The sequence below is a fragment of the Panthera uncia genome (genome assembly GCF_023721935.1).
Source record: "Panthera uncia isolate 11264 chromosome B2 unlocalized genomic scaffold, Puncia_PCG_1.0 HiC_scaffold_24, whole genome shotgun sequence".
Lineage (NCBI taxonomy): Eukaryota > Metazoa > Chordata > Mammalia > Carnivora > Felidae > Panthera > Panthera uncia.
The window spans coordinates 36,620,358-36,633,975 of NW_026057580.1; the positions used below are offsets into that span (position 1 = coordinate 36,620,358).

General features: G+C 37.7%; 1 protein-coding gene across 1 annotated transcript in view; it reads left to right on the forward strand.

Moving 5' to 3' along the window:
• The window catches only part of CD109 (CD109 molecule), a 161,706-nt gene that overhangs the window by 96,226 nt on the left and 51,862 nt on the right, over nucleotides 1-13,618 (forward strand). Inside the window, exons 12-19 of the mRNA XM_049653909.1 lie at nucleotides 3,297-3,393; nucleotides 3,659-3,800; nucleotides 4,500-4,609; nucleotides 7,146-7,370; nucleotides 8,222-8,323; nucleotides 8,412-8,477; nucleotides 9,347-9,523; nucleotides 12,735-12,887. Of these exons, the coding sequence (XP_049509866.1) occupies nucleotides 3,297-3,393; nucleotides 3,659-3,800; nucleotides 4,500-4,609; nucleotides 7,146-7,370; nucleotides 8,222-8,323; nucleotides 8,412-8,477; nucleotides 9,347-9,523; nucleotides 12,735-12,887 (1,072 nt within the window). The remainder of the gene's footprint in view (nucleotides 1-3,296; nucleotides 3,394-3,658; nucleotides 3,801-4,499; nucleotides 4,610-7,145; nucleotides 7,371-8,221; nucleotides 8,324-8,411; nucleotides 8,478-9,346; nucleotides 9,524-12,734; nucleotides 12,888-13,618) is intronic.

Sequence of the window (13,618 nt, forward strand, 5' to 3'; positions counted from 1 at the left end):
CCCCCCCCCCCCCCCCCCCCCCCCCCCCGCCATATGACAGATGTATCATGGCGCTCATGATTTTGATCCGGTGGCTCGGACAGATCGCATTTCGTTTTACTAAGGCAAAAAGCATCCTCAGAGTCCCAGACTAGTGGTTCTCAAAAAGTGTGGGCTGGGCTTATTCCAGGACTGACCTTCTGTAGCTCTCACTTTTGATGGGTCAGTAGCTGTGCTTTGGTTTCTGAAATGTATTTAGTTTCAGACTTTATTTGTAATATCTCATAGACACTAGACTCCCTCTTACTGCTTGCTCATCACCATATTCCTCTCTTGGTGAGGATTTGTGACAGTGGCAATGATGGGCGTGAGTCTCCTGTGGAAGCAGCCCACAGACAAAACATTCTGAGGACCTCTGCTTCAGATTTTATTTGTCAAAAAAAACCATGTGAAAACCATGCAACACACAAAGGCAAAAATGTGTCTACAATTTATATACAACTTAGTTTTCTGCCTGTGTTCAACTAAGAGGTGGCTTGCAATATGAATTTGGGTACCATGGATGGACTTATGGTTTAGAAAACACATAAATGCCTGCATTTTACATAATTATTATCCTGCCCTTGATCTTAGCTAAAGGCTAAGGATTCTGTCTGGGTTTTATTTTGAGTTTCTTGACTAGTGTTTATAAAACAGTGAGTACAAATCTACACAGACCATCAGGGTCCTTGCGGATTAGGTTGAGTATGGATGCCTTCTTTGCTTCTGTTTCTGGTTTTCCAAGGGCTGTGCCAGGGATTCACTACAATCAGTTAGAACAGTGATTCTTAAACTCTGCTAACTCTTCAGAAAGTTTTATATATAATTTTAGGGAGTGTGGGTCTCTTGACACCCTCCTCCCCGCTAGTGTAGTAAGAACCCTTACAGGAGCATCTCTTTACTTGCTAGAGGGGATGCTGCTGATTCATGAATCGCTTAATAAAACCAATTAGATTAAAAAAAAAAAGAACCCTTGTAGTTTTATCCTGATTCTTGTTTGTTAAGCCTCTTTGAAATACTAATGCCTGAGAACAGCATGACCATAGTGATGGCTCCTAGTATTTCTTTAGCATTCACCACATTGTACTCACATCATTTTCGTTAGTATGCGTATCAGCCAAGGTTCGACCGGAAAAGTAGAGCCAGTAGAAGATATATATTAAGAGATTGTTGCAAGGAATTGGCTTACATAATTGTGGGAGGCTGGCTTACATTCACATTGAGGATATACTGTATATCTTTGCAACAGATTAAGGAAATCTTTTGACCAGCTGAGTCTTTTATCAGTCTATAAAAATTGGCATAGGCCTATTCTATAAATACTGTGTCCCAGAAAAGATGGAAATGATGATGGGGATGATGATCCTATGAGCAGATGCTAAACAGTTTGGGCTTTCTTTTGCTAGTAGCCATCTGTCCCATCGAGGCATAGTTAATGTAAAGAGCATTGCTGGAAATTTCCCAGAGAAGGTTAACAGTCTTTTTTTTTTTTTTCTTTTGAAATCTTTAATTGATATGAATAAAAATCTGCATTTGTTTATTAGCTTTGATGTGAACATCTGCTCACTATTCCCACCTCATTAAAATAAATAATGGACTCTTTTCTGCTAACCACAGAAAGTTCTAGAGGACTGTAAAGAAAATAACATAGCACACATCTAGTTATTTCTGTATATTCTGCAGACAGTAAAATTAAAAAAATATTCTTTAATCTAAAGTTTATTTAAATGTATTTATTATTTGATGAATTGAGACATTTGTATCCTGGAAATGACATGGAAAAAAAAGTGGGAGAAAAATTGATAGGCTCAATTTTTTATGTATCATTTTGTAAATCTTTTGTCCTATGGCTGTTTAAAAAAAATCCTTGTTTTGTTAATGATACGGTCCTAGAATATGTGTGATTTGCTTTTTTAAATGTTGCCAAACTATTATTTTCTGAATCATTAGTTTATTCCAAATGCTTCCAGATTTATTTAGGACAATAACTGTCAGTATCCTTGTTTCCCAATTATTATGATTAACTTAGGGTGTAGAAAACTAAATCTGCTTGACATTTAAACAACAACAAAAAAAATTTGTGTCTGAGAATACCTTAAATTATGTCTGGATTTTCAAGCCCCCTGTACGATCATGTGATATAACTCTTTTACAGTATTATGTCCCGGTATCCTAGTTATTCATTTATTTAGTCTTTAACAAGGCACAAAGCGATACTAAGTTTGAGGACTCTCTTTTGAATGAATGAATTGGTGCTGAAGTTGCTGAGCAGGATTTCCACTAACTTTACTGTCTTCATTTGGGTGATACATTTGAAAATGGATTTATTTTATTCTCCTTAATTTGGAATGTGCTATATTTTACCATTGGCTTTTGAGTTGAGTTGATCCAGATGAGGGGCTGTTTCCATGTTCAACTAATGGATTCAGGAAACAGGAGTTTACTGTTAGATTTATAGAGTGCAAAGCAAAATTGACTTCCGTGTTTGGCCGAGCATTTATTACACAATAGAGATGGAAGGAACCCAGGAAACACATTTTAAAAAAGGCTTTCTGGCAGTAAAATGGTTTACCAAAGACTGCCTCTCTGTTTCACATGAAGAGATTTCCCATCATGAGAGGAATAAAATTAATACATGGAACGTAAAGCAGCAGAGATGAGAGTTGATTCAAGAAGATAATTTTGGTACTATGGGTAAAGAAAATGACTCTTCTTTTACATTTTTCTGCAAAAATTCAAGTTTTGATAGCCATGAGCACATTTTGGTGCTCCAGTATGTTCGGTCTAGTAAACCCTCCTGGTTAATATCGGAACGTGCAACAATGGGCCTTGGGCGATTGAAATTTCAACTAACATTTAAAAATGTTCAAAAGCTGCGACGTGTCCTGGGCACACAGTTAATGGGCCAGTTCAGACTTCTAGGAATAAAACATTTTCGTGATTCAAAAAAGATCTTTGGACAGGAAACTGTCACTTGCAGTTATGATTAGATTTTCTGGAGTCTCTAAAATGGTTAGAGGTAAAGTATGTATTATGAACGGTTTTGAAGTATTGTAGTTAAAAGTCTTCTCATTTTGGAGACTTAGTTTCAAGGTTCACTATTTATTAAGGATATTCCAAGCTATGTTTACTTTTAAAAATTTGCAGTGAGAGTATCTTTAAAAATATAATTCTTTTAAGTTGCATTGCCAGTGTATGCTGTTGAAAGTAATATTTTCATGTGCTATTTTGAGAATATCAAGTTGAAAATGTAGAAAAAACCATTTATTATTTTTCAGGTATACATACGGGAAGCCAGTGAAAGGAGATGTAACACTTACATTTTTACCTTTATCCTTTTGGGGCAGGAAGAAAAATATTACGAAAAATTTTAAGGTAACTTCTGCAGAGATCTTATAACTTCAAATGGGGAAACACAATAAGTGATAATTTTTATAGAAATAAGATTTAATACTGAATTAAAAAATTGAATGTAATAAAATCAAGAGTTTTCTAGCATTGGACAAATGAGAATTTACCCTTTTATAGGGATTAAAATGGAACCAGAACTATCAAATTTTTGTGACTTAGTTTGAGTTTTATTTCTAAAATTTGAATTGCTAAAGTGAAGAGTAAAATTGAATTATTTTAAACAAAACAGATAAATGGATCTGCAAACTTCTCTTTTAATGATGAAGAAATGAAGAAAGTAATGGATTTTTCAGAAGGGTTTTCTGAATACATGTATCTGTCTTCCCCTGGGCCGGTGGAAATTTTAGCCACAGTGACAGAATCACTTACAGGTTTGTAGACTTTGAAGCGAAGGTAAAGTTATTTACAAGGTGCTCTTCTCTCTTCTTATTATAACTAGCACATTCATTTGGGGTCCTTTGTAAAGATGCTACTTAATGCTGAATGTGTCATGACTATTAATTAATGTCTCTTGCAGAATGTTTTCATAAGGAAGGGGAACTTATTTTCTATGACAGTCTATCTTTCAACCACATGTAATAGGTATTTGTAATTTTCTCCACTTCTGCTCTTTCTTTTCAACCTGAAAACTACATAAACTATTCAGCTGACTAACCATCTTCTGTTTTGTTTTGTTTTTTCTTAATCATTTAACATCTTCTGAGCTCTTGTCTGCTCATGAGCAATTTTCTCTCTCAGTAATAAAATAAGAGTTAATTACTTGGATCTTTCTGTTGCTATCAACAGCTTTCACCAAACTCCAAAAGAGCAAAAGGTGATTCAGTCAAGGCCTTCATTTTTAGTGTACATGTTGTGGGTGGACATAGCAGTAATGGCGCTCAGGAGGGGTCCATGGAGGATGTAATAGAACTGTATAGTTCTCTTCATGGCCAAGCCAGTATGGGAATGAGGCTTCTGTGCCCTGATACCTTAGCTTCTTGGAGAAGTAGCTTAGATAGAGAAATTTGATGCATAGAAGCTGTTCGTGAAGTGTAACATTTACTTTCTAAATGGTGCAATTTCCAAAACAGGTATCTCAAGAAATGCAAGCTCTAATGTATTTTTCAAGCAACATGATTACATCATTGAGTTTTTTGATTATGCTACTGTCTTGAAGCCATCTCTGAACTTTACAGCCACTGTAAGTTGGCATGTTTATTAACGATCTAAAGCAGTAAGTTCAGTTTAATGAAATAGAATGGCAGATAATATTTTCAGTGCTTTTCAAAAAAATTAAGCCCAAAGTAGATAAATTACTTTTCCCCTTTAGATATGTGAAATATATAGAATTGCTCCCAAATGAACTTTGTCTAAGTTTTCTAAAAAAGTAGTTTCCAACAGAAGTGTTTTCCTCAAAAAAATTTTAATAAGCAATTTAAGTTAGATTTGGATTGCTACATCAAAGCTTTTATAAATTACTAGAAAGAATTAGATGTTAGTAAAAATATTTCAATTTCAGTTTGATTTTCATAATGACTAATTTTAGTTCTAGCAAAGATGTTGCATTAAAAATTATTAAATCTACTTATTATTATTATTATTATTATTTAACACTTATTAGGTGAATTTTGGCAATGTGCAAGGCAGGTTGCTGGGTGGGGCTTACAGAATTAAGAAGAACCCAGTCCCTACCCTGGATTCACAGTTTTTGTGATGGTGACAAATAATGATTTAAGGCAGGATAATGTCAATGTCATGAATACATTTCTGTAGTGATTTAAATAATTTTTTTAATGTTTATTTTTTGAGAGAGAGAGAGAGACAGACAGACAGAGAGACAGAGCACAAGTGGGGGAGGGGCAGAGAGAGAGGGAGACACAGAATCCGAAGTAGGCTCCAGGCTCCGAGCTGTCAGCACAGAGCCTGATGCGGGACTTGAACTCATGAACCATAAGATCATGACCTGGCCAAAGTCAGATGCTTAACCAACTGAGCCACTCAGGTGTCCCCATTTCTGTAGTGATTTAAAGCAGGGGCTGGCAAACTTCTTCTGCAAAGGGCTAGATAGTAAATATTTTTTAGCTTTGTGGGACATATTATCTCTGTGACAGATACTAACCCTGCCATTGTAGCATGAAAGCAGCCGTAACTACTTTGTAACCAAATGAGGGTGGCTGTGTCTAATAAAACTTTATTTACAAAAAGACTGGATTTGGCCTCCCTGCCCACCATAGTTTGCTGATCTCTGGTTTAAAGAAAGAAGCTCTCTCTTCTTGTTGAATGGATCAAGAGAAGTTTTAGATAATTCCTGATTTCAATGATCATATAATTTAGTTTGAAAAGGTAAGAAAAAACCCCTTGAGGCTGCAAATGGTAACTTCCCAATGAATAGAGTGAAACATTGAGAGTTTGGGGAGGAAGAGTTGTCCTTGGGATAGGGATGAGGGTCATTAAAGGATGCTTTATGGAAGGGGAAGATGTAAGCTATTTGTTAAAAGATCAGTAGGATTTTATTTTATTTTTAAAATATTTTTTAAGTATTTATTTTGTTTTTGAGAGAGAGAGAGAGACAGATTGTGAGCAGGGGAAGGACAGAGAGAGAGGGAATCTGAAGCAGGCTCCTGGCTCTGAGCTGTCAGCACAGAGCCTGATGCAGGGCTCAAACTCACAAACTGTGAGATCATGACCTGAGCTGAAGTCAGATGCTTAACTGACTGAGACACCCAGGCACCCCAAAAGATCAGTAGGATTTTAAATGTTTGGTGTAGGGGTGGGAGATGGAGAGCGAGATGAACTGAGACACAGGTGAGAGCCTTGCTTCTCAAGTTCAGGTGCCTTCCCCCGGATCAGTTCAATTGTAGCAGGGAGTTTGTGTCCTGGAGTGGTGAGAGTGAAAACAGGGGGTGAAGTGGGGGGAGTTGTAGAGGATCCTAAATGGCACATGCATGTTTTTGAACTTTATGCTTTAGTCAGTGAAGAGCCTAGGTGCCTTATGAATGTTGGAGGGGTGTGGTGAGAGCAGTATTCCAGGGAGACCGATCAGGCTATGTGCGGGAGGATGGCTGTAGCCCAGGAGTGAGGTGTTGAGTAGCCTCAAGGGGATGGATGTGCAAGTGGAGAGGATGCAAGAGAGAAGTATAAGACTCGGTGTTTATTGGATTTGGGAGGTGGGAAGAGGGAGGGGGAAATCCAGAGATGTTAAGTCGGCAGAATTGTGGTATTAGCAAAAATAGAAGAGGCAAGATGGCTGCTCAGTTATAGATGTGCTGAATTTGGGGTGACAGGGATATACAAGTAGAAATTTCCTGCAAGTAGAACTTGGAGGTTTTGAGTATGAGCTCCAGAGCAAGGTGAGGAAAGCAGTAAGAGGGATGAGGTCTTTGAGAAAAAGAGAAGCACAGATAACTGGTAATTTGACCTTGACAAATTCCCCAATTTAGGGAAAGGAGGGAGGAACCCAAAAGGACACTGTGAGGATGCAGAAAGGGGGCTTTGGAACAAAGAAGGCAGTTGTGGAACCATGGAAGGCAAGAGAAGCAATAATATCAAGAAGGGAATGGTCAGTAGTGTTGGATGCTATCTAGAGAGAGTGCTTCATCTGGAGGTTAGGGTACTGCCAACAGTTTTTGAGAGTTCAGTTTCATGGGAGTAGCACAGATGGGAACTAGATTCAACTGAACTTCAATTCTTTATTTTTCTTGTTACCCGTTTTTAAACTGTTGTGTTTTGACAATTAGGTGAAGGTAACCCGTGCTGATGGCAATCGACTGACTTTTGAAGAAAGAAGAAATAATGTAGTTATAACAGTGACACAGAAAAACTCTTCCGAGTACTGGAGCAGATGGGGCAGCAGGAACCAGGAACTAGAAGCTGTCCAGATCATAAATTATACTGTCCCTCAAAATGGAATCTTTAAAATTGAATTCCCAATCCTGGATGATTCCAATGAGCTACAGTTGGAGGTGCCATCTGTTTCTCATCATTATGTTACTGCAACAACATCATTAAAATTGTAACCTCGTGGTAGGCACTCAACCTATTAGAAGTCAAAGTGCACAGGAAGTAGGAAGTAGACACATGTTTCTATTTTAAAAAATGGGGGAGTGTTAAAAGTAATAACAGTGGGTGAGGGGTAGACGAAATGTTTCCTTATAAATTCATTCTGAAGAGCACAGTAAAATATAGCAATCTGAAGTTATGATGAAGAAGCTCCCCAAATTCCAGCCTAGATTGGTTTTCAATCATTTGGAAGTGTATTTTGGCAGAAGCTGAAATGAAAAAGGAAAATGTTTTTTTAAACCTACACTCTTTTGCTGAGTTCCTTCTCAGAGTGGCTCATCTGAGATCCCCCCACCCCCAACCATTCTTGATATCTTTCTTTTCATTACTTGGTTCTGCCACACGTTTGGCCCTTTGAGTTTCACACTATTGGTAGATCACATGGGCTGATATGATTTCTTGCTTGTAAATGGACTGTGTGTTGTGGAGAGAAGGAAAGGAGTCCTTTCTCATTTTGTTCTCTCTTCTCACAGAGTTTCCCGATAATATGCTTTTGTTTCTGAAATAAATTAGGACTACACTTTTTCCTCTTAGATCATGGTGATGAAGACCCTCTTCTGTGTTTTAAAGCTGTCACTTTCTTTACAGTATAAGCTATAAAATGATGAAGAGCCAATGGCTGGGGAACAGATTTTTCCTACGAGAGAAAAAAGGAAAAGTGCATTTGCCTTTCAGGAATTGTAAAACAGATAGTATTTTTTCTCAGGGTGTTACTAAGGATGAAAATTTATAGCTCCCTTTTCTTTTGTTATAGGCCTCTTTTCTTAACAGTGTGAGTAGCATGGCAGTTCATGGTATGTTTAAGTCTCCCAGTAAAGCATACATCCAACTAAAAACGAGAGATGAAAATATAAAGGTAATGGGTGCAGTCACTTTTAATTACAATATAATTGTACTCTTTTGTCATTAATGTGTATTCATTAATTAAGATTTTTTTTTTCTAGGTGGGATCACCTTTTGAGTTGGTGGTTAGTGGCAACAAGCCACTAAGGAAGGAGTTAAGCTATATGGTAATCAATAGAGAATCTAAATTTATTATCTCTTATAGAATCATCTCAAATGAGCTACCTTATGTCTCCCTTATGTGTATACGAAACTCACTAATTTTTATGTTTATTTTTTAAAGTTTATTTCTTTATTTTGAGAGAGAGAGAAAGAGAAAGAGAGAGAGAGTGTGTGTGAGCAGGGGAGAGGCAGAGAGAGAGGGAGAGACAGAGAACCCCAAGCAGGCTCTGCGCCATCAGCGTGGAGCCCAACAGGGGGCTCGAACTCAAAGATCACGAGGTCATGACCAGAGCCGAAACCAAGAATCAGACACTTAACTGACTGAGCCACCCTGACGCCCCTAGACTAAACTCACTAATTTTTAAAATTCAGTCTCATACCCTTTAGCCTGCCCTTTTTGTATTGCAATCAAATTCCTTTTTTCTCTTTTCACCTATATTTGCATTTCCAATTTAAGATGGGTGATTAAATCTTGCATTATGTTTAAAATTTAAGTTTCTATGAGATAATCCACATAAGTTCATCGTAGAAAATTATAAAGTATGAGAAAAACAAAAAAATAAAAATTGCTACCCATAGATTTGAATCTTTCTAATTCAGCTCTCCCCAGTGGTGCTCTATATTCTCTACTCAAAAATAAATTAACTGTGAAGCTACTGATGTCTCAGTCAGTTATTTCTTTATCTTATCCTTTTCTGTTTCCTGGCTTATATTCTCTCTGTTGGTCAGGGAGGTTTCCTTGCACTGAAAAATGCTTTGAAGTTGGTTTAAGTCAACAGTTTGTGTGTATGGTTAAAATTGTGTTAAATATAGCTGCAGTTGAGAGTCTCATTAGCTTTGGCATAAAATGAAACTCTTCTGCTACTCTTTTCAGGTAATATCCAGGGGACAGTTGGTGGCTGTAGGCAAGCAAAATTCAACAGCCTTCTCTTTAACACCAGAAAATTCTTGGGCTCCAAAAGCCTGTATTATTGTGTATTATATTGAAGATGATGGAGAAATTATAAATGATGTTCTAAAAATTCCTGTTCAGCTTGTTTTTAAAAATAAGGTAAGATTTAAGGTAATGATGTGAGAAGAAAACTTCATACTGGTGAAGTCTGAGAAATGCAATATTTCTTTAGAAAAGTATCATTAAATAACATTGGTTAGAAATTTATACTTCTAGAACTATGGTTAAATCCCTTCAGTATTATTGCCACATACAGATTTTCACATGTGGAGTTATTGGGCAGTGTGGGTCTTATTTGTAAGTTATGATTCTTGGCTTTAAGACTTGAACTCAATTTCTTGAAGTTATTTCAGGATTTCTCAAATGGCGGGGTCCATATTGTTCTGGCATGCAGTTCCAGCAGTAATACAGAATTTGTGTGGTGCTGATACTGGCGTGGGAGTGAAATGAAGCACGTGTAGGGAACGAGGCCGTCAGCAGTGATATGTGGAAGCAGAGCCCAGATTTGGTTTATCCGTTTCATGGGCCTGGAATCTAACCCGGGACAGATTTACAGGACGCTTGGCTACCTTGCATGTGGAGATCTGTGTGGAGTTTGGTCTCCAAAAGCACCAGGGATTTTTGTAGCTTAAGGTGTATGGCTTGTGTGGGATGCCCCCTTGAACCTCAACTTTGAAAAGTAACCTGGCTGAAAGAGTGCATGATGGAATTGAATCATCCAGTGCATAATAAAATGAGCCATTGTTCTGAGAGCTGCTGCCTTCTCAGGTTTTTTTAGGCAAAATAATCATTGTTTAAAAGTATTGATTTGCCAAGTACGATTCTTTGATAGCATTTCTGTTTGCTTAGTTTGTTAAACTTCTGAGAGGTTGTAGTAGTCATACATGTCTTATGTTGACAGTTGTTAATTAATTTTGTCAAAATAGAATACAGACTTCTATTTTTCACTTTATGAAAAGTTTTTTCAAAGATATTGGTATGCTCTGTTATTGTTAGAGAGCAAATTTTGACTTGTAGTGATTCCATTAATCCCATAACAAAGATGAATTCTAAAGTAGGAGTTGGACTTAAGGCATATATCTTTGAAAGTGAGACCAAGTTTTAAAAAAGTTTAGTGTAAGAGGTTGTTGGCTTTGAGGAAGCAGAGTATATAAATAGCATAATTCCAAGAAATTTCTTAGATATGAAAGATAAATATAATTTCAGCTATATTTGCAAAGATATATCTTTCTCTACTTTTATTTTTAACGTTTTATTTATTTCTGAGGCAGGGAGAGACAGAGCATGAACGGGGGAGGGTCAGAGAGAGAGGGAGACACAGAATCTGAAGCAGGCTCCAGGCTCTGAGCTGTCAGCACAGAGCCCGATGCGGGGCTTGAACTCACGGACCGTGAGATCATGACCTGAGCCGAAGTCGGATGCTTAACCGACTGAGCCACCCAGGCGCCCCTCTACTTTTATTTTTAAGTAATCTCTACACCCAATGTGGGGCTCAAACATATAACCCTGAGATCAAAAGTCACATGTTCTACTGACTGAGCCAGCCAGGCGCCCCTCTTTCTCTACTTTTTATATGTTTATTCCATTACTCACAAAGAAACTACAAATTTGAAAATAGAATATATTTAAGCAAGGGAAAATTAACGAGTCTTTTGGATGTTTGGTAATGACTGAACTGGATGGGATGTGGAAAGCACAAGAGGTGGAGGGTTAGAAATCATCCACTCGTAAGTGTACATGGAAGCCATAGGGTCTCTGAGGCGCAGAGTCAAGAGTGAGAAGTACAAGGCTGGAACATGTTGCTCCCCTTCATTTTGGGTATACGTGGGGGAAACTTAAACTAAAAGTAAACTAGATACAGTGGTATAAAGGGTATATGTATAAAAAATTTCACTGGACAAGTTAAACAGGCAAGTCTTTATTCAAGACTGTTGCAATAGGGGAGAGAGATTGAATTCAACTTCATTAAAACAAAAGGCAGGAGAGGTTATTGATTGATTGATTGATTGATTGACTGATTGAAAGCATAAGTGGGGGAGGGACAGAGAGAGAGAGAGAATCCCAAGCAGGTTCCACACTGTCAGCGTGGAGCCCAATGCAGAGCTCAAGCCCACGAATTGTGAGATCATGACCTGAAGTCATACACTTAAATGACTGAGCCACCCAGTTGCTCCAAAAGGCAGGAGAGTTTTAAGCAGTGAATGAGCTTGTGGAAAGGTACTGGAGGACACTGAGAAGAGATTGGTCAATGTGATTAGGCCATCTGTGTTTGCTAACTGTCAATGTATAAGTTAGGGTCTTATCCTCCCACAGAGCCTTGGGAGATCAATCAGTGATTCTTTTTTGGTGATTACATTTCAAAGGATTGGCTCCCAAGTCCTTGGGAAAGACATTCCTGGGTTGTAAAAGTGGCAAGAGGCTGGGAGAAGCCTTACATTTCAAAGGGACAGAGAAAGAATTTACAATTTCAAGTTTTCTAAAGTAAATGCTGTAAGTAAAGGGAGAATCAGGGGCTTATGGTCAGGAAGAAGCCTGTTCAGTCAAGTCGAGGGGAACAGTAAGGCAGTTTTGGTCAGGTAGTACAGTCACTGCAGCAGTAGAATGTTGAAATAGAGCTAGACAAGATGAGCCTTCTTAGTATGAAGGGGCCTCATGACAAAGCCATTCCGTTTTGCTGTGATGAGATGATTGAGGCTCATTAAGAAGTATGAGTTAGGGCCATCTTTGATGAATGTAATGAACAGAGGAAGTTCAGGCAGCCATGGGGACACAGAGCATTGGGCCTAACTAGTGTTTGGTCTGATCACCTCTTCAGTTGGAAAGACATCTCCTTGTCCCCAACAGGAGTTCTGTGAGTCCCCAAGGGGCCTCTCCCTGGGCTCACTTCTAAGTTCAGGTTACCAGCACGTGGGCATCTCCAGTTTCTTTGCTCTTTCCTGTTCCTCCTCCAGGATACTGACCCTCCCCAGGTGTGCCAGGCACTGCTGTCTTCTTTTTAGTATTGGCTGGGGGATGAGGGGTGTGGGAGAAAGGGAAGAGGAAAGATAGAGAAGTGAAGGAAAATTCAGATTTATGCCACTGTGGGAAGTTCTATTACTTGCAAATACTGTGAGTAAAGTTTTTTTTTTTTTTTTTTTTTTAAATTCCTTCCCCCAGAGAAGGCTTATGTATGGTTTTAGAATGATCCCTGAGTCAAGGCAAATGGAGAATCTCTGCTAGATTTTGAGTCCTTTGAACTGCTGTTGGTGAGACATGTAAGTAATGCTTTAAAAAAGTCACATAAATCAATCCTGTTTTCTCTCTTTCTTAGATAAAGCTGTTTTGGAGTAAAACTCATGCTGCACCATCTGAGAAAGTCTCTCTTAGGATCTCTGTGACACAGCCAGACTCGATAGTTGGGGTTGTGGCTGTTGACAAAAGCGTGAATCTGATGAATGCCTCTAATGATATTACAATGGAAAATGTGAGTATAGCTATTTTTTCATTATAAAAATACATGCTAAAAGAGCAAAAAAGAAACTTTATTGCATTACTTCAAATATCTAAGGGAAATTTTATTGGTTCCTCTTCAAGTGTAAGTCAGTAATGAGTAAAGCTTCCAAATAAAAAGGATTTGCATTCTGGTTGTTGTGTTGGGAAGAGGCTTATGTGGTGAAGTGTCTTTGCTGTCTTACATGAGAGATGCCATCTAGAGTTTTCCCTCATTTTCATACTGTATTTGAATTTAAGACTCTCGAGAAAGTACTAGGAAATTGACTTGTACAATTCTGGATGACCCTGGAGAAGAGAGCTTTCGATAATTTTGAAGTACTTTCTATTTTGGTTATACATAATGGTTATATATAATTACTGCCTCATTGAATTAACTATTTGTGGTATATTGAAGGAGTGAAATCCTGTTAATTTGCAGAACACTTATAAACCAAGAAATATATAAACCTCTAGTTACATTAGTTACATAAACTAATCCTCTATTCATTAATCAATTTTGCTTTGTAAGTTCATTGTTGTTCATTTTTATATGTAAGTTCTTGATGTATTCTTGTATATATCCTGGATATACCCTAGCCATTGCTAGTTGAAATCTAGATTGTATAACCTATGTCAATTAATTGATTAAGTATAGTAATTAACAACACATGGGAAAAAAAGATATAAATGTTTAGGCTAATTTGGTCATCTTGAGAAAAATTA